The 18,904-nt window shown below is 44.7% G+C and overlaps 1 protein-coding gene across 1 annotated transcript in view; it reads left to right on the top strand.

The window, feature by feature from the left end:
• Nucleotides 1–18,904, top strand: part of LAMA3 (laminin subunit alpha 3) — a 140,038-nt gene that overhangs the window by 26,726 nt on the left and 94,408 nt on the right. The window contains exons 8-15 of the mRNA XM_033155046.1: nt 262–380; nt 7,717–7,807; nt 9,373–9,504; nt 12,397–12,456; nt 13,729–13,770; nt 13,897–14,037; nt 14,507–14,641; nt 18,576–18,710. Of these exons, the coding sequence (XP_033010937.1) occupies nt 262–380; nt 7,717–7,807; nt 9,373–9,504; nt 12,397–12,456; nt 13,729–13,770; nt 13,897–14,037; nt 14,507–14,641; nt 18,576–18,710 (855 nt within the window). The remainder of the gene's footprint in view (nt 1–261; nt 381–7,716; nt 7,808–9,372; nt 9,505–12,396; nt 12,457–13,728; nt 13,771–13,896; nt 14,038–14,506; nt 14,642–18,575; nt 18,711–18,904) is intronic.

Here is an 18,904-nt window from a genome sequence, read left to right on the forward strand (position 1 = left end):
TTGTGTGCTTGGAAAGTATTGCTAAGAAATACCCTGTGAATTTGCAGCTTTTTCAATCTTACAATGGCCTCTGTTTGTCCCCTGTAATGGCAATTCTCAGTCTGAACAGTGCTGGACTGAACAGACTGTGATGACCTTGCTGCATCTGATGGAAAAAACTCATTGCATGACGATATATGGAAATTAGAGACACTTTTTTCTTCTCTGTGTTCCATTGCTCATTTGCCTGATGGTTGTAATGAAACCTATCATCTCTCTCAGCCTGCAACTGCCATGGACATGCCATGGACTGCTATTATGATCCTGAAGTTGAGCAACGTAGAGAGAGCTTAAATCTTTATGAACGGTATCAAGGTGGAGGGGTCTGCATCAACTGTCAGGTAAAACGCCCCTTATTAAAGTGTTTATTTCGTTCCTCTCTGTCTTGAAACCATGTAATACATTTTCTTATCATACCCTTCATGATCTTTTCTAAAAATGTTCCAAAAGAGGAGATATCCCAAATTACTGGTTGCTTGATGTGTGAGCTTCAGTAATTAAAGATTGACAGTGCAATTCTGAACATGTTTCTGCAGAAGTCCCACTGAGTTAATTGGGGTTCATTACCACGTAGTACGACAAGGCTGTATATTGTCTCCCTGCTTATTTAACTTATATGCAGAATTCATCATGCGAAAGGCTGGACTGGATGAATCCCAAACCGGAATTAAGATTGCCGGAAAAAATATCAACAACCTCAGATATGCTGATGATACAACCTTGATGGCAGAAAGTGAGGAGGAATTGAAGAACCTTTTAATGAGGGTGAAAGAGGAAAGCGCAAAATATGGTCTGAAGCTCAACATCAAAAAAACTAAGATCATGGCCACTGGTCCCATCACCTCCTGGCAAATAGAAGGGGAAGAAATGGAGGCAGTGAGAGATTTCACTTTCTTGGGTTCCATGATCACTGCAGATGGTGACAGCAGCCACGAAATTAGAAGACGCCTGCTTCTTGGGAGAAAAGCAATGACAAACCTAGACAGCATCTTAAAAAGCAAAGACATCACCTTGCCAACAAAGGTCCGTATAGTTAAAGCTATGGTTCTCCCAGTAGTAATGTACGGAAGTGAGAGCTGGACCATCAAGAAGGCTGATCGCCGAAGAATTGATGCTTTTGAATTATGGTGCTGGAGGAGACTCTTGAGAGTCCCATGGACTGCAAGAAGATCAAACCTATCCATTCTCAAGGAAATCAGCCCTGAGTGCTCACTAGAAGGACAGATCCTGAAGTTGAGGCTCCAGTACTTTGGCCACCTCATGAGAAGAGAAGACTCCCTGGAAAAGACCCTGATGTTGGGAAAGATGGAGGGCACAAGGAGAAGGGGACGACAAAGGATGAGATGGTTGGACAGTATTCTCGAAGCTACTAACATGAGTTTGGCCAAACTGCGGGAGGCAGTGAATGATAGGCGTGCCTGGCGTGCTCTGGTCCATGGGGTCACGAAGAGTCGGACACGACTGAACGACTGAACAACAACAACAACAACCACGTAAATGAGTATGCGATAGTCATATAAGGTTGAAATCCTATGTCCACTCACCTGGGAACAAGCCTCATTGAATTCAGTGGAACGTACTTCCGAGTGTGTGTGTGTGTGTGTGTGTGTGTGTTAGATTGTGTTGTGAACTTTATTTTTTAAGCTTCTGAATAGGCACAGCCAACAGCAATTAAATACAGTGGTACCTCGGGTTAAGTACGCTTCAGGTTAAGAACTCCGCTTAAGAACAGAAATCGTGCTCTGGCGGCGCAGCGGCAGCAAGAGGTCCCATTAGCTAAAGTGGTGCTTCAGGTTAAGTACGCTTCAGGTTAAGAACGGACCTCTGGAACGAATTAAGTACTTAACCTGAGGTACCACTGTAATGGGAACAAGACTTTTGAAATGAATAAGATGAAGTACCTTGTGCTTGGTATACCACTTAAAGGGAAAGTGTGGTACCAAGTATAGGATACTTCATCTTATTCATCCCAAAACCTCTGATTGAAATAATACATGTTTGAAATAATACATGCATATGTTTTTTAAAGAGACATGAGTAATGAAGGTGAAATGACGCAAGAGAGATATTTTGAGACATTTCTCCAGACTAATTGCAGGATGACTTTTGCCATTTAAATCAGATACTTTGGACACTGTTTATCAGTAGAAAAACACATCAAAACAGTGCTGGTCATCCCTCATCCACATGTTTAGGGTGCTGATTGGAGGATCATCACACGCAGCATGGCTACTCTGTTGCTAATGAAGTCTTGGTGATCTCTAGGAGGCCAGAAAGCCTGTTGGGAAACTACAAATGTATCTCATCAGTCAGTGCAGTCATACTAGTTCTGATCACTTAAGGGGGGAAGCAGGCCATTGCTTGGGTAGCTGAAGAAGTCAAGCTATGTTCAGAACTGGGCGGACAGTGGAGAACTGATGCAGAAGTCATTCTTCCCTAGCAACTGCTTCAGAGGACAGCTAGCCTTCCACTTGAGACTTGGGGTCATAGGAAACATCCAGTGAAACCATCATGCTAAAACTGAAAACAGTATTTGTTTCACATGTAGCTGGATGTAAATCAAAGAAAAAATATTTTTTAAGGGAAAGAGGGAAACTCTTTGTTTCCAGTTTGACATTTCTGTGTCATTTCCTCTTTGCACTTTTGCCCATGAAAGAATTATGTTAGCTAAGCATCTTTTCTGAACATCATCAAAGCAAGGAAAATGACTGGTATCTTTAAAAATAACCTGCTGTCTGTTGCAACTGATGTTGATTGTCCATAATTTGATTTTGTGGAAATTAAGCTGCATGAAATTGCTTAGCCATGAAATCTAATTATAATTTTTCCATCCTAAAAGAGGACATAGGTATTGGGCTTACCCTTTTGCAATTTTTATCATAGAAACACAATTATAAAGTTTTGCATAAATGACCAACTGAAGAAAACTGGGACATGGTGTACAGAGTCTGCTTCTTTGCAAAATAACGATATTATGTATGCTTTGTTTTCTGTGTCAGGCAATGAGTTACTGTTACACAGATGCCATTCCCTTGCTGTAGATCTAATCTTTCATGATCACAAAGTTTTAAATAACTCTGCTACCCAAATAAGTTGGTGTTACATTTTCCATTTTTAAAAAACACGTTTCATCCATTTGAAATGAACACTCTGTGTGTGTGTGTATTGCAACATATGGAAATCTGATAACTTTGTTAATAATAATAATAATAATATTTATTATTTGTACCCCGCCCATCTCGCTGGATTTCCCCAGCCACTCTGGGCGGCTTCCAACAGAAACCAAATACAACAATATCAAACATTAAAAACTTCCCTAAAAAGGGCTGCCTTCAGGTTTTTTCTGAATGTCAGGTAGTTGTTTATTTCCCTGACCTGTGATGGGAGGGCGTTCCACAGGGCGGGCGCCACTACCGAGAAGGCCCTCTGCCTGGTTCCCTGTAGTTTTGCTTCTCGCAGTGAGGGAACAGACAGAAGGCCTGGTTCCCTGTAGTTTTGCTTCTCGCAGTGAGGGAACAGACAGAAGGCCCTCGGCGCTGGATCTCAGTGTCCGGGCTGAATGATGGGGGTGGAGACGCTCCTTCAGGTATACAGGACCGAGGCCGTTTAGGGCTTTAAAGGTCAGCACCAACACTTTGAATTGTGCTCGGAAACGTACTGGGAGCCAATGCAGATCTCTCAGGACCGGTGTTATGTGGTCTCGGCGGCCACTCCCAGTCACCAGTCTAGCTGCCGCATTTTGGATTAATTGCAGTTTCCGGGTCACCTTCAAAGGCAGCCCCACATAGAGCGCATTGCAGTAGTCCAAGCGGGAGATAACCAGAGCATGCACCACTTTGGTGAGACAGTCCGCGGGCAGGTAGGGTCTCAGCCTGCGTACCAGGTGGAGCTGGTAGACAGCTGCCCTGGATACAGAATTAACCTGCGCTTCCATGGACAGCTGTGAGTCCAAAATGACTCCCAGGCTGCGCACCTGGTCCTTCAGGGGCACAGTTACCCCATTCAGGACCAGGGAATCCTCCACACCTGCCCTCCTCCTGTCCCCCAAGAACAGTACTTCTGTCTTGTCAGGATTCAACCTCAATCTGTTAGCCGCCATCCATCCTCCAACCGCCTCCAGGCACTCACACAGGACCTTCACGGCCTTCACTGGTTCTGATTTGAAAGAGAGGTAGAGCTGGGTATCATCCGCATACTGATGAACACCCAGCCCAAACCCCCTGATGATCTCTCCCAGCGGCTTCATATAGATATTAAAAAGCATGGGGGAGAGGACAGAACCCTGAGGCACCCCACAAGTGAGAGCCCAGGGGTCTGAACACTCATCCCCCACCACCACTTTCTGAACACGGCCCAGGAGGAAGGAGTGGAACCACTGTATAACAGTGCCTCCAGCTCCCAACCCCTCTAGCCGGTCTAGAAGGATGTTATGGTCGATGGTGTCAAAGGCCGCTGAGAGATCCAGCAGAACTAGGAAACAGCTCTCACCTTTGTCCCTAGCCCGCCGGAGATCATCGACCAGCGCGACCAAGGCGGTTTCAGTCCCATGGTGAGGCCTGAATCCCGATTGGAAGGGATCCAAATGGTCCGCTTCTTCCAGGCGTGCCTGGAGTTGTTCAGCAACCACCCTCTCAATCACCTTGCCCAAGAATGGTAGATTTGAGACTGGGCGATAGTTGGCCATATTGGCCGGGTCTAAAGATGTTTTTTTAAGAAGCGGTTTAATGACCGCCTCTTTCAGCGGGGCTGGGAAGGCTCCCTCACAGAGGGAAGCATTCACCACCCCGCGCAGCCCATCGCCCAGCCCCTCCCGGCTAGCTTTTATAAGCCAGGATGGGCAAGGATCAAGGAGACAGGTGGTTGGTTTCACTCGTCCAAGCAGCCTGTCCACATCCTCGGAGGTAACAGACTGAAATTGATCCCACGCAACTGGACTAGACAGGACTCTGGCACTCTCCCGCCCTGGCCCTGCTCCCACGGTGGAGTCTATCTCTTTCCGAATCTGAGCGATTTTATCTGCAAAAAACTTTGCAAACGCATTGCAGGAGATCTTGGGGTCCCTACCAGGCCCCGATGACGAAGGTGGCTCCGATAGATTCCGAACCACCTGAAAGAGTCTCCTGCTGCTATTTTCCGCAGATGCAATAGAGGCGGTGAAGAAAGTCTTCTTCGCCGTCGCTATCGCCACTTGGTAGGCTCGACGTTGAGCTCTAACCTGTGTTCGGTCGGATTCAGAATGGGTTTTCTGCCACCGGCGCTCTAGCCGTCTCAACGATTGTTTCATCGCCCTCAGCTCCGGGGAAAACCACGGGGCTGTCCGGGCTCCATGCAACCGGAGAGGGCGCTTCGGAGCCAAACAGTCAATAGCCCTGGTTAGCTCCACATTCCAGCGGGCCACCAGGGAATCGGCTGAAAGGCCATCAACATGGGATAAAGTATCCCCTACCACTCTCTGGAAACCATTTGGATCCATTAAGTGGCGGGGGCGGACCATCCGAATTGGTCCCACCTCCCTGCAGAGGGGAAGGGTTGCGGAGAAGTCCAGTTGTACCAGGAAGTGATCTGACCATGGCACTTCTTTAGTTTCACTTTTTTTTAATGTCAGATCACCAACATCCATAGAGGTGAATACCAGGTCTAAGGCATGTCCTCGGCTATGAGTTGGACCAGACTTATTCAGGGACAGCCCCATGGAGGCCATGCTTTCCACGAAGTCCCGAGCGGCCCCTTGTAAGGTCGTGTCGGCATGGATGTTAAAATCCCCTAGGACGACCAAACTAGGTGACTCCAGGAGAACATCCGCCACGACCTGAAGCAGCTCGGGCAGGGAATCCTTGGTGCAGCGGGGAGGTCGGTACACCAAAAGGAATCCTGTACTGCCCCTATTGCCCAACTTCCAGAACATGCACTCAGAGAACTGGGTCTTCCCAATAGGACGCCTGGTGCAAACTAATGACTTCCTAAAAATCACTGCAACCCCCCCTCCCCGCCCAGATGGCCTGGGTTGCTGTGCGTAAGAGAAACCTGGTGGACAAGCAGCGGCAAGGACAGGCCCATCCGCTTCATCCAACCAAGTCTCTGTTACACATGCCAGGTCAAGTCCACCATCCACAATCAAGTCGTGGATGGCAGTGGTTTTATTCAACATTGACCTGGCATTGCACAGCAGCATCTTCAGGTCATGTGGGTATCCCTTGCTGAATCCAGTATCCGTCCGGTCAGGACCAGACCCGGAGGCAGGAATAGTCCTCAGACAACGACTAAACCTGCCTCCTCGGCAATGACATGGTCTGGTCTTAGCGTAACTCCTCCTCCTGCCCGTGATCACTGAGATCGGTTGTCCCAGTGCATCCCACCCTGTGGAACCTGCCCCAGCCATTTTGTTGGCCGGGACCCCCTCCCAGGCAGCCCTGACCCCACCCCTTAAGAACAAAATTAAACCTATATAAAAACAGAAAACAAAACACAACAATACAAACCAAAAACTATAAAAATTACAAGTAACCAAAATTATACAAAACTCAAAACCCCACTAAACATCTATCCCACCCCCACAACAAGAAAACTTAAAAAGATGAAAAGAAATAATAATAATAATAGAAACATTTTAAAACATTTAAGAAAAAAAAAAGAAAAAAGAAAACTGGCTGGCTTTCTCTTCTGATGTAAATTAAAGGAGAGCCAAAGTGAATGTTCTCTTATACAGTGGTACCTTGGTCTATGAACAGCCCTGTTAACGAACTATTCGGTAAACAAACTCCGCAAAACCGGAAGTAGGTGTTCTGGTTAGTGAACTTTGCCTCGGAAGCCGAACGGTGGATGGGCACTGGCGCGGGAGGCCTCAGTAGGGAAAGCACGCCTCGGTTTAAGAATGCTTTGGTTTAAGAATGGACTTCCGGAACAAATTAAGTTTGTAAACCAAGGTACCACTGTATTTAAGAAAAAGTCATTTAATGGTCAAGGCAGCCATGAAGTCAGTCTTTCATATAAGATTGCATTAATTTCACTAGATGTTGATCATATAGGGCATTTGTCAATACAGTGGTACCTTGGAAGTTCAACAGAATCCGTTCCGGAAGTCTGTGCGACTTCCAAAACGTTTGGGAACCAAGGCGCAGCTTCCGATTGGCTGCAGGAAGTTCCTGCAGCCAATCGGACGCTGCAGAAGTCGTGTCAGATGTTCGGGTTCCAAAGAACGTTCAAAAACTGGAACGATCACTTCCAGTTTTCAATCATTCGGGAGCCAAAGCATTCGACTCCCAAGGCGTTTGAAAACCAAGGTATGACTGTACATGTCAGGGTTGAGCCATAGAAGCTGTCAAGTTGGAGGGAAGAGTCCAAGAGAAGGGGGTTAAGTTGGGAGTCAGACTAGGAGTTTGAGTCAGGAAGTCAAACCAGGTAATAAGCCAAGAGACAGCCTTAGTGGACCTAGCTACTTCAGGGTCATCACTTACGGTAACTGTACCCAGAGCTGTGGGTTCTAACTCCTTAGCTTCTGACAACATGCAAAAGACCCCCCCCCCAAAAAAAGGAAATCCAGAATGCACTGCATTTCTGCCACATTAACCTTCTTCCTTGGCCATAGTAACATATTTTAAAACATCCTCATTCAGTTCTTTCCTTGCTTAGCTGTTCTTTTTCTCATGTCACTTTCCCCCCTTACTTTATCCCGTGTAGCACAACACAGCCGGTGTAAATTGTGAGAAATGCTTGAAGGGCTTCTACCGTCCTTATGGTGTTCCAGTGACAGCAACACATGGATGTATACGTATGTTCTTTCCCTCTTGCTTTTTCCCTACTGATTTCCACCCAGGGACAGCGCGTCCCGTTTTGCTGCTTGAGGCGAAACAGGAATGTGCTGCCCCGCTGGCATCCTGCCTCCCCACAAGTCTCTCTTACGTGGTGCTGTGAAGTGCCGGCAGTGGCACTGGCTTCCAGTGAAATCATGCTGTAATCTTGTGAGATGTCGCTGGAAACTGGTGCTGCTGACAGTGGTGCTTTTCTTCTATCAGTGGGGGGCCGGGGGTGGGGGGGCTTCCACTTCTTGAGGTGGCTGCCTCACCCCACCTCATAGGCAGGCTGACCTTGTTTCCACTCTACCTTCCAATTTCATAGGAATCCGTAGTAAAAATGGGAAGTTAATGCCAATATATTTTAGAATGTGAAGTCAGTACTGTATATTTCTACTGCCCTAATGTTTCTCTGATTCTAAGCATACTTCAGAAGTTCAGTTTGCAAGAACTCTGCCATGCAAACCTAAAAGCTACAGGAACCATATATGTGCTTGAGAAATGCTCAGATAGGTTTTTCCCATGTCATGTTATTGTGTTTTTGGTGTGAGACCAAAAGAGGTAATGCTGATGCACCAGCTGTGACTGCTCCTGGAGAAAGATAGATCAGTAACTGCTTGCCATGCTCAAAGAACGTCCCAGTCAAACTTACTGAAACACATTGTATGTGGAGTAGCCCCTGAAACCCTCTCAGAAACTTTACTTGGCTCCGAATACTGCAGTTAGGAAATTTGGCAATATATGTCAGGGTTGAGACATGGGAACTGTTGAGTTGGAGCCTGCTGAACGGAATACATCTCTTCAGTTACTGTATTAAGTATTTTTAAGGCATTTTATGGGACAACCCGCTGCTGTTCCTTCATTAGGGCAATTCAAAGGGCTGATGCACTTATTTTTAAGGCCCTTGGACTGCTTACCCTCACATGAACTCAGCCATATGCTCAGATAGTCTTCGGGGCTCCTCCTTTGGGTTTTCCCATTTTTGGGGGTCAGGATGGTGTCAGACCAGAAAGACAAGCTTTCTCAGGAAGGCCCACCAGTCACCAAATCACATGTCCTTCTTAGAATTGAGCAAATATATTTTTATTTAGTCAGGCCCCTTAAAATACTGCTCAGATTGGCTTTAACTCTGGTGCCATTTCTTTGCCATTTTAACCATCTTTTTAGTAATGCTGCCTAAATAAATAAAAGCATTAATAACGCTCAGAAACTGGGACCCAGGATGTTAATTGGGATACTAGAAAGCAATTTGACAGGCAGGCAGCATCTTCCCTGTCCCCCGCTCCCCCGTGTGAGCCTAAGAGGAACATACCGATATATTGAGAAAAATCAACCTAAGCTGCTGTTGACAGGAAAACATCATACTGTATTGATTGAAGAGGTAAAGTTCTCACAGCACTTTAAAGATGGAAAGTATTATAGCAACAGTGCTATCTATACCAGGAAGCAAGCCCAAGTGCAGTGGACATTCCTGTAATTTTAATAGGAAGTAAATAAATTCAAGCTGAAGAAAGATTTGGGACTGATATTGTTTTATATACAGCCTGCAGCTGTAACTCAGAACATTCTGATGGCTGTGAGGAAGGATCTGGTCGCTGTTACTGCAAGTTGAATTATCAGGGTGAGACCTGTGACCAGTGTGCTGAAGGATACCACAGCTTCCCCTTCTGCTATGGTGAGTATCCATATATTAACACACAGCTCTACATTTTTGTCCTGTCTCATTAAATATCCCCCCCTACACATGCATTTGTTCCAATCACTTTCCTCAAAAAGTCACCAGTAAGTAAAAGTTATACTGCAAAAAAAGACAAGGAAATAAATGTAGCATGGATGGAAGCAGCCGTCATAAATGTGAGATAAAACTGAATTCTACTAACAAAATATCTGGTTATATATCTCCGTGACTGGTTGGCTCATGGGTTGGGAAGCAGACATCTGCAGCTTCTATTTTTAAACATGTTGTCTCTGGCTGAGTGTTTCTACCCCTCCCCAACCCTGTTTTCTTTGTTTCCATTCCAATACTGCATAATATTTCAGTTGTGTTTCAGGCTACCGTTACTTATTGAACACAGCCCTTAGAAAATAATGAGATGATGATGATGTGACATTAACCCCAAGGTCACAGGGTGACGTACAACAATTTAAAACACAACATTAAAAACAGCTGAAAACAACTTACAATCAGAAAAATAGGATGGGTCCTAAAAATATACATCTTAGTCTGGTTTCAAAGGCCATAGTATATAGAATTCTATTTCTAAAGCTGCAATATGTCTACATACCTAAACATGGTGGGGGCGGGCGGGGGGGGGGACGGTTTGCAGAAAAATGCAGAAAATAGCTAGAGGAAAGGAAGCAGGTGGCCACTGAAGCATTCCAAAGGTCTACCGGCACATGGGAAATCCCTTGAATATTTTTTAAATGCATCATTTCACCCAGTTCTCTGTAACAGAGGAAGGTGAGGAGGAGGGATGAAGGACAGGGTGGATTGGGGTGAAATAAAGCGTGGAGAAGAAGAGAACTGGATGAAGAAGAGCAAAGGGTTGATTGCAGGAGAAGGTGAGCCAGGGAGAGATGTGGGCGAAAGAGGGTGTCGTGAGTCCCTTGGGGTGTCATGGAGGGAGTGGTCAGACCTGGAGGAAGAGTTGGAGGGGTATGAAGAATGGGCACTAGAAGACCTCAGGGAGGGTCCCAGTGGTCATCATTAATTCTGGGGCACAAAATGTGTCTGAATTTTAAGGAGGGAGACAGCAACTTGGGGGACACTGGGGAGGGCCCAAGTAGATGGATGGAGGAGCCTTCCACTCTTCTCCCCCAAGAGATGCCTAGTCCTGTTTAGGAACCACCAATGTCACTCAAGACTGCACCCCCTTTTGGGGAGGTGGCTAGCAGTAAGTCTGATGCGATGTTAACTGTGTCTCTGCCAACGCACCTCAAGTAGTGCCTACTTGCTTGCCAAGTCTCAGGGCTCCAGCTGCTGCTTGCCACTAAGGGCATGTTGCTTGTTGCATCAATGCCTTAGCTGGCACTTAGCCCTATATTTAACCTCCCATGTACCTGCAGATTCCAGTGACCTCATGCATTGATCTAATCTGAAAACTAAAGCCTTTGGCAGAACCAGAGTTGTGAGCTCAAGTTCTTCTTCAGATGGGGAGGGCCAGGACAGAGCACTGATCTGAGCAAGGGTAGGGGAAGTAAGCCAGAGGAACGTTTTGGGTGAGGGAAAGGGAAGAAGATTTGGGTAAGAGAGAACATAAGGCCAAGGGAGGTACTGGAGGGTGGGGAGAAGAGAGGTAAACGTGATGTGTCAGGAGGGGGATTTGGGAGGAGGAAGAATGACAAAGAATGTTGACAAGTGAGGAGCCCGAGTTAGTCAAAAGAAAAAAGGAAGGTAAGAAGCAAAAGATTTTGTTTTCATCCTTTGCCCCACCTTCCTAATCCCAACAAGTCTATGCAGCTCCATGCATGTAATATCTGGAAAGAGCTGTAGCTCAATAACAGAGTTATCTGCTTTACATGCAGAAGGTCCAAGGTTCAGTTGTTGGTATCTTCAGATAGGACGGGGAATGTCTCCTATCTGTCACCCTGGAGAGATACTGGAGAGTGTGGACAATTGTGAGCTATGAGCCAGTGGTCTGGTTATAAGTAAGGCAGCTTCCTATATTACATTAGAGGAAGGGGTGAGACACAGTGAGATGCTCTCTGCCAGCCAGGATGCACCAACTCACATTCCCCCCTCCCATCTTCCAGAATTATCTCAAGTACAGTCATACCTCTGGTTGCGAACGGGATCCATTCCGGAGCACTGTTCGCAACATGAGCAGTGCGCAACCTGAAGTGCCGCATCTGCGCATGTGCGTGATGCGATTCAGCGCTTCTGTGCATGCGCGAACCGCCGAACCCAGAAGTAACCCGTTCCGGTACTTCCAGGTTTGGCACGTTCGTAACCAGTGACCAACGCAATGTTCGTATCTAGAGGTATGACTGTAATGGTTATGATTCATTTTATTATTGTTGTATTAAATTTGTATACCGCCCTTCACTCAAAGGTCACAGGGTGGTTCACAACACAAAATTCATAATAAGAACAAGGACAAGGACAAAATAAACCCATAACCACCACCCCTAATACATTTAAAATGTCATAGAATGTTAATCAGCCAAAGGCCTGATTGAAGAGGAAAGTTTTTCCCTGGCACCTAAAGATGCATAATGAAGGTGTCAGCTGAACGTCCCTGGGGACAGCATTCCACAAATGGGGAGACACTGCAGAAAAGGCCCACTCTCGTGTTGCCACCCTCCAGACCTCTTGTGGAAGAGGCCCACGAAGAAGGGCTTTATGATGCTCACGCAGTCTGGGTCAGTTCATATGGGGAGAGATGGTCCTTGAGGTATTGCGATCCTGAGCCATTGTATCATATTTATGAAATTATAAGTAATTGTTTTAAACTGTGAAGCACATTGAGTGTTTTGGGTAGAAAGGCGATATATACCAATGTAGTAAGTAAGTAAAATGTACTAGGTATTTTCTGAAAGTCGCCTTCTTTTCCTCCCCTCTTGAAAGGGAATCCTGTTTATCCTGTTACTCCAAGCCCAGAAGACCCTTCACCTGGTCATATAGCTGGCAAGTGATCTTTTTCTGTTGTGTTTGCATTTTTATAATTTAATGACCCTGTATCCATCATAGGCACAATCCCGATAAATATAGTTAATCTGAGGGTGGGTTTACTCAAGTAGCATATGAGTTTTTCTTTCTGAGGCTGGTTTGTATCTGGATGTTCAGAAATTGTTGGTATGAATGTGCTTCGTTTTTGGATTAAAATCTGTGAGTCCCGTCCTCCTTTGGTTGATGTCCTTTTTCTCTCTTACTGCCATCTCATTTTCTCGCTCTCTTTATGCCACCCACTTTTCTCCTTTCTCTTTCCCTCATTCTTCTTTTCCAGAGAGGGACTGATTGCTCTGTCTGTTCTCTGGCAGCTTGCTTGACTTCTGTGCTGGGATAAGAGAAAGAGGCTTCAACACCCCAGCCCTATGCATACTTACTCAGGAGTATAATCCCAAGTAAGTATGCATAGGATTGAGGCCTTGAGCTCAGGGGGGCCTTGCCATTTAAACCCAGTGGGGCTTACTTTGAGTAGAAATGCATGTGTTTAAAGGATTCCTCCAAAGAATCCTAGTTTATAAGGGTGTTGAGGGTTGTTGGAGGATCCCACAGAGAGCAACAGTTCCCAGCATGCTTAACAAGCTCCAGTCCCCAGATTTCATTGGAGAAAACCGTGGCTGTCAAAGTGGTATAAGAGTGCTTTAAATGTATGGTGTGGACATGACCAAAGGCAGACAGTGCATCACAATGATTCACTTCATTCTCCATTGAGGGAAGGAACCCATGTTTTGCATGCAAAAAGTCCCAGGTTCAATCCCTGGCATTTCCATTAAAAAAAAAAAGAGTCAGGTAGCAGGGTGATGTGAAAGATCTCTTTCTGAGATGCTGGAGAGCCACTACCAATCAGAATAAACAACACTGTGCACAGCTTCTTACATTTGAACAACACCAACATTTGGAACTGTCCGTGCTTGTTTTAAAAGCTTAATAAATAACACTTTTTTAAAAAAAGAAAGAAAAGAAAGATAGGTTTAATACGTGTGTGTATGTCCACCTACAAAGGAAGGTGACTTCTGCTGGTCAAGAATTCATCCATCATAAGACCTGTCTGTTTCTTAGCAAAATCTTTTACTTAGAGCTTCCTGGCTTCCTCAGTTCCTGCAGCTGGAAATCAGCAAGGCAGGGCTTATCCTTTAATAATGTTCATTAGCAACTAATATTTACTACATTTGAGGATTTCCTTTGCTTGTTCTGTTAATTCCATGGTGTCATTCTGTCTTTCTGCATTAGGAGGAGGAGGCTGCAAACCAGGATTTTTTGGGCCACGTTGTCAACGTAAGTTCTACAGTTCTGCTGGTGGATGCCAAAATCAAATACAATGCAATTTTAATTCTCACCCCCCCCCCCCAATCCAAATACGTTTGAATTTCAAGACTATTAAATTTTTAAAAATGTCCCTAGCTTGCCAGTGCCATGGCTCAGGTGCATTAGGTGACAGTGAATGTGACAGACGAACAGGACAGTGCCGATGCCGTGAAGGATTTCAGGGAATTGCCTGTGATAGCTGTGCTGTAGGCTATTTCCATTACCCTTTCTGTCAAAGTAAGTAATCATGGTTTTGGCTTATTTTTATACGGTATTTGTGTTGCGTTTTTGTTAGCCACCTTGTGAACTTATTAGATCACAGATAGGGGACCTATGGTCCCCCAGATGTTGCCCATAATCTCTGATCCTTGGCCAGGCTGCCTAGGGCTGATGAGAGGTGGAGTCTAACAACCCCGGGAAGGCCACAGGTTCCACATCTGTCTTAAAAAATTCAAACAATGAAGAAAAAAATAAATATCATTTCCAACAGGCTTGGGGAAGGAGCATGTTGACCTAGTTATGGAACTTGTGAGTGTTCAGTGCAAATCAGCTTTTTATGACCTGCATGTCAAACTGTGAATTAGCAAATGGTGGGACGGGGGATAATTTTCACTACAATCCTGGAGGTAATTTAGCTTCTGATGTGTGTGAAGTGTGTTGCTTCTATCAGAAGCATTTCTGAAAGTGCCCTGTCTTCCCCTGGCAGGGTGTGAGTGCAATTCAGCTGGCACCCTCCCTGAAATATGTGACTTCCTTGGAAGATGCCTTTGCCGTGTTGGCGTAGATGGCTTTCAGTGCAACGCCTGCCAGCCTGGATACTATTCTTTCCCCTTCTGTCAAGGTAAAATAAACAAACAAATCTAAACGCATTGATCTGGTCAGGGGGACATCAAACTTGAAAATGCATACAGTCATGTGTTCCTTTTGGATTGCTGATTTAAATTTGTTGAAAGAGATGAATGTTGTCCCAGAGTTCTATAAAATGACATGTTGGCTGGGGAGGGGGGAGGGGGGAGATGGAAAAACCCTCTAGGCTGCATCCTTACGTTTTGAGAATTGGGAGAAAACATATTGAGATATTAGAAACAGCCTTACACTGAGTAAAGCAGTGGGTCCTTTAGGCTGCAATCCTATACACACCTGGGAGTAAGTCCTACTGAATTCAATGGGGCTTACTCAATGGGGATTACTTTTGAATAGAGTTGTATAGGATTGCAGTGTTAGGTGCTATCCACTCTCATTGGCAGGCACTCTCCAGGGTCTCAGTCAAGGTTTTTCCCAGCATGTCAGCTAAGATCCTTTAACTAAAGATGCCAGAGTTGCACCTGGAACTGCAAAGCATGTGTTGTGCCACTGTAGTGTAAGGTAAAGGACCCCTGGATGGTTAAGTCCAGTCAAAGGCGACTATGGGGTTGCAGCATGTGTTGTGCCACTGTAGTGTAAGGTAAAGGACCCCTGGATGGTTAAGTCCAGTCAAAGGCGACTATGGGGTTGCAGCACTCATCTCGTTTTCAGGCTGAGGGAGCTGGTGTTTGTCCACAGACAACTTTCTGGGTCATGTGGCCAGCATGACTAAACCGCTTCTGGTGCAATGGAACACCGTGATGGAAACCATAGTGCATGGAAACGCCGTTTACCTTCCTACTGTAGCGGTACCTATTTATCTACTTGCACTGACGTGCTTTTGAACTGCTAGGTTGGCAGGAGCTGGGACAGAGCAATGGGAGTTCACCCCGTTGTGGGGATTCAAACCACCGACCTTCTGATTAGCAAGCCCAAGAGGCTCAGTGGTTTAGACCACAGCACCACCCACATCCCGCTAAGCAATTACTGTACCGTAATTCTTCCCCATACAGTATGTGTTGCGGTGTCACAATGCAATGTGTCACATGATTGTGTGACAGTTTCTTGTTATCACATGGCCCAGTAATTGGAAAGTGATGGGAAATGAAGGCAAAATAAAATAAAAACAGCACTATGTTCACAGGAGTGCAGAATGCTTGTCCCTTCCTGAATGTGACACTGGAAAATATTATGAACTTTGAAAAAGTTCTCCACTTACTGCAAAATGCTGGATTGAGACAGCACAGCAAGAGAGTTTGAGTTGTGATATTGCTGGACCAGGAAGAGATACAAATGATTTAATGAAAACCATAACTTATATCCTTCAGTTGGCATGGACGAATGTTTCATTGGAAATGAGTCAGTTCATGGCTTTGTTAAGAAAATGTACCTCAAATTGGCTTGGTTGACATGTTGAGCTTTAAAAAGTTGACATGAGGCCCTGGTGAGAGGGGCTGTGGAAAAACAAAAGGCAGCCAAAGAAAGGAAAGCATCTTATGAAAGCTAAATAGATCGGAAGGGAAATGTTAAAATCCCAAATATAAGAGTTGAGATTTATGGGGGAGACATTAAATCCATAGCCATTAAAATTGATGAAAGACTCTCCATTATATTGATTTAAGTGGAGCCATTTTTATTTCAAAATGCTCAGAAAACTGATTTGACAGTGCAAGAGCCCCTACTAAAGCACCTGAAGTACTGGGGAGTGTGTGTGTGGGGGGGGGGATGTTTTCTGTTACATGGAACTAATCAGTGATCCCATTTGCACGTAATGTTAAGCAAACCTGCAATAAGAAGATCGCGACCACTTTTGCTCCCGCACACATTGCTGTGTGCTAAGCTATGGTTTGGTTTAGCACTTTGTCAAATGTTTAGCTTATACCATAAAAAAGGTTTGTTCTATGGTTTATTCGGGGGCTACAAAATCACAAGGCCAGGTTTGGACAGCAGCACAACAGCAATTGGGACCAGAGGGCCCATGATCTTCTCACTGGGAGCTTTCATATTTACTTCTTTACGCCAACCCATGGCTGGGCTTAGCCTTATGCCTGAATTAGGCCAGTATGTGATTTTGAGGGCACCCTTTTTTTTGCAGCAAAAGCCTCCACCTAAGTAATTATCCACGAGGACCTTATGAGGCTTAGAACAACAGAATTCACCATGCAGTCTAATAACAGCCCAGATAATTTCAAGATGGAGCTGAGAAATCTGAACTAAATTCCATATTGAAGCCAAATTCAGTAATGTTTCTGATATATTTAAAAGGGGATTAGGTTACAATGTATCTGAAGAGGCGTCTACTTTGCATTCCTGCCCTCCCTCTGGGCGTCTTCGGATAGTAGCTCACTGCTGGAGGTGCGTAAAGTCTCATAGGAAAAGAAGTTTTTAAAAAGTGAAGTAGCTATTTTAAATTTTTAAAAAAAGTGAAGTAGCAACAGTAGTTCATTAAATCTCATATAATGTACCACAAGCCAATGCATATGCATAATAAATGCATTGCTTTTGTCTCTAAGCAGCCATTAATCTGTCAGTTTGCTTTTGCAGAGTTTAGACTGATCAGCATTTTTTAAATCAATGTTTTTCAACCACTGTTCCGCGGCACACTAGTGTGCCGCGAGATGTTGCCTGGTGTTCCGTGGGGAAAATTGAAAAATTCTAAAGATTTGTGTTTATTTGATTCCTATTCAAGAGAATTACTTTATATATAGTCAATATAGGCACAGAGTTAAATTTTTTAACATTTTCTAATGGTGGTGTGCCTCGTGATTTTTTTCATGAAACAAGTGTGCCTTTGCCCAAAAAAGGTTGAAAAACACTGTTTTAAATGGTCACAAAACGTCAGATGGTTATGCTAATAGTTGACATTGCAAAAAGTTAAGGCAGATTTACTAATAGGCTGCTTGGCTGAGAGAATTAGTACTATAGGGTATCGTCTAGCAATACCACAAACACTTAACTAAGGATAGCTTCATTTCATCCTGCTTGGTCCTCAGACATGTCACTTACAAAGTGCACCCCATACATTTTGCTGCCTAAGGGAGAGCAGCGAATGTTGCCTTCTGTACCCACCTTCCCAAGTCAAGGTTCATAGTACCAAAACCAGGTCAAGTCGTTTTAATGCCCGAGGCAGAATATCCCATAGCCACCTCTTCCCCTCCCTGTCAGTGAGAATGTGACAACACTAAATTAAATAGCCAATAATTTATTGCTCTTTCATAACACGCAAAAGCATCCTCCTGAGGTAGCTACCTCATTCTGCCTAATGCTAGAGCCATCTCTCTAACTTTACAGACAAAAAGGCATAGCGATTATTATTTGGTTATGGTGCATTAGTGTCCACTGGAAAACTTCAGGGTTTGCAGCTTGTAAATAGTTGAATTATTATTTTTTTATAAATGTCAACACAATTTTAAATATTGACATACCAAGAAGAACATCATTTTTTTTCCTTTCGCTGAAGGTGGTCCTTCTCTCCCTCCTTCCTCCTAACAGAAGCATTAGGATTTTTACTGCCATCTCTTGACATTTGCTTTGGGGGATAAAAAGTATGATTAAAATCTGGGGTCCCCAGTGTAGCACCTGTGAGCACCATAGAACCCCAATACATTCTTCTAGGTACCCTACAAAACCACATGTCCCTCTCAATGTTTTTTCAAATAAATTTTGTTTTGGAGGGGCTGCCAGCTTCTTACAGGCAGGGAGGTTGCATGCTTTAGTGGGTATAAGTGGTTTTTTTGGGGGGGGGTGGGTGGGTGGTGGAATTCTGAGCATCACCAGTTTTCCTTCTAAGAAATCAGCATTCTGCGGTGCCCACAACAGTCTTTTAGATTTCCAAACGTGCCCACAGGCCCAAAATGGTCAAGAACCTCTAACTTAAAGAAAACTAACAAATAACAATGTCATGGTTTCTTATTCTCCCCCCCCCCTTACAGAATGCAACTGTGATACATCTGGGTCCATGAGCAACACGTGTGGCTCTTTGGGACATTGTCATTGCTATACAAACTATGCTGGGCCAAAATGCAGCCAGTGTGCTCCTGGCTACTATAGCTATCCCAATTGTTTGCGTAAGTAACCAATCAAGTTTCTTTCTCAGATATGAACTTTCATTTAACAACGTATTACTGTTTGTGGAAGCAAAACTGTTTTAGTTTACTAGGTGTATTTAAGAAAAATGATGTCAGGTGATTGACAGGTGGGTTGCCCTGCCCACCTGTTAAATTCAGCTTGCGATGCTAAGTTCTGATAAAGGATTTGGCCC

Source organism: Lacerta agilis, chromosome 7 (genome assembly GCF_009819535.1).
Source record: "Lacerta agilis isolate rLacAgi1 chromosome 7, rLacAgi1.pri, whole genome shotgun sequence".
Taxonomy (NCBI): Eukaryota; Metazoa; Chordata; class Lepidosauria; order Squamata; family Lacertidae; genus Lacerta; species Lacerta agilis.